The sequence below is a fragment of the Asparagus officinalis genome, chromosome 7 (genome assembly GCF_001876935.1).
Source record: "Asparagus officinalis chromosome 7, Aspof.V1, whole genome shotgun sequence".
In the NCBI taxonomy this organism is placed as follows: Eukaryota; Viridiplantae; Streptophyta; class Magnoliopsida; order Asparagales; family Asparagaceae; genus Asparagus; species Asparagus officinalis.
In genome coordinates this window covers 45,156,452-45,158,399 of record NC_033800.1, presented here as the reverse complement: position 1 = coordinate 45,158,399, position 1,948 = coordinate 45,156,452, and the positions used below count along the sequence as shown (strand labels likewise).

Sequence of the window (1,948 nt, the reverse complement as noted above, 5' to 3'; positions counted from 1 at the left end):
CGTAACTTGGTTACAGTTTCAGCATATGGTATGCGTATTTTTTAATTGCACTTTAGTACCCTCAAGTTTCATCGTTTTTTTTTATTACTTTGATTGAGTTTGCCCAAAATTTACTCAATGTTTCATTCCTTTTCAACTTTAGTACTTAGTTTCAGTTCAGGGTTTACTTTTGATTTTGCTTGTGAATATTGGTAAGCAGGTGTTGTTTTTTCTACAGCCAAGGCAAGATTTCACTGTTGTGATTGGGAAATTGAAGAGACGAATTAATGCTTTTAGTCGATGGTTTTTGGATTAAATAGGTGAATGAAGGAGGGGAAAAAGGGATTCAGGGGGATTTTTTTTTTCGGTTTTCAGGGTTTAAAAGTTCAAATATTATCACACGATGCTTTTTAAACAGAATTCTTAATGGTGATGAGAAGAAAGTTGTTAAGTTAAAAACTGGTATTTAACCAAATTTGAACCTTGAGGTGTCAAAGTTAAAAATCAAGAAAACTCTTAGACACTAAAATACAATTTGCCCTTTAATTGACAGGGATTGGATGACGGAGAGATACCTAGAGCCGCCGAGATACTGGTAGAACTGTGACCAGTACCGAAGCTATCATACTCACTCTCCGCGCGTTTTGTGAACCCTGCCAGCCCATTTGTCTGCCTCATAGTCGGCATCTTGTCCCTTCTACCAGTCAAAATCTTGTGTGGATATGACTGTAAACAAATAAGCGAGTCGATACTTTCAATTGTCAGTCATCCTCTTAGCATATGATCTAAAACACTTTAGTCGTATAGCTGGAAATGTTTTCATTACTGTTCTTGAGAAAAAGATCAGTCATTCTACCAGCAGAAACAATCGTATCACATTTCTATAACTTGTGTAAGTTTTGAAGACATCCTGTTTTGCAGTTACAGATGTTTCATTAGACCCTTAGTAGTCCTTATATTCACCGTACTATAAAACAAAAAGGGTAAATTTTTTATAAGCCCCCTTGTTTACAACTTCGGTAGTAACTTATCGCCTTAAACTTATTTATTAGCATTTATCATCACTAAATTCATGAGGGAGAGGGAGGTTATCTGTTATCTGCAATTTATCTTTTGCAAATTGCCGATCCAGGAGTGGTAAGTTCTGATAAATGAGTTGAAGGGTGACAAGTGCTACTTGAATATAGATGAGAGGGGTTTATTTGCAATTTACCCAAAAAAGGGTAAATTTTAATTGCATAGAGCGGAAAGCATATAAATGTATAGGGCACAGGGTTGAAGGGGAAGAACCTGGTGGCCGACATCCCATAGAATCTTGTCTTGAGGACAATTGAAGACATAGTGAAGTGCAACAGTTAGCTCAACCACACCAAGGCTTGAGCCAAGGTGACCTCCAGTTTTGGATACGTGAAAGATTACGTCAGATCGTAGCTCATCGGAAAGTTGTTTAAGTTCCTGCAGTAAATTTAGATCAACATGACAATTTTCGTCATTATTTCCCGAAGATATCAAGCAAAATGTTGACAATATGGGATTATTGGCTTCACCTTGACTGAGAGATTTTTCATGTGGATTGGATAGTTTATGGTGTCTAAAAGAGGAGTTGGCGGTCTATGTGCATAATACTCCCCATTCTCTGATAATGATGCACAGGGACATAGCCTTTTCTTGTTCTGCAAATTATTCACAACCGTCCATTTATTAAACAAATGTCTCGAAATTTTTTGTCCATTGTAGTCAATCTCCATCACTTTCAATTTCACCAAATGGGTATCAAGTAAATCACTTAATTAGCTACTTCTCCGCTAATAGAAATCATTAAAGGATTCAATATGCGCAAAGAATGCAATAAGAGATGAAAGAGAAGAGCTCATGAAGACAGACCTTGAGAACTTTACACTTGTGCTCAACCCTTCCATGGAATTGTGAAGGTAGAGCACTTGTCTTCAAGGGATCTGAAACTACATTT

General features: G+C 37.0%; 1 protein-coding gene across 1 annotated transcript in view; it reads right to left on the bottom strand.

The window, feature by feature from the left end:
• The window catches only part of LOC109847072 (1-deoxy-D-xylulose-5-phosphate synthase 1, chloroplastic-like), a 7,846-nt gene that overhangs the window by 4,794 nt on the left and 1,104 nt on the right, over positions 1-1,948 (bottom strand). Inside the window, 5 exon segments of the mRNA XM_020416319.1 lie at positions 1-5; positions 494-705; positions 1,270-1,434; positions 1,527-1,652; positions 1,864-1,947. The exon segment at positions 1-5 is cut by the window's left edge and continues 212 nt beyond it. Coding sequence (XP_020271908.1) covers positions 1-5; positions 494-705; positions 1,270-1,434; positions 1,527-1,652; positions 1,864-1,947 — 592 coding nt within the window.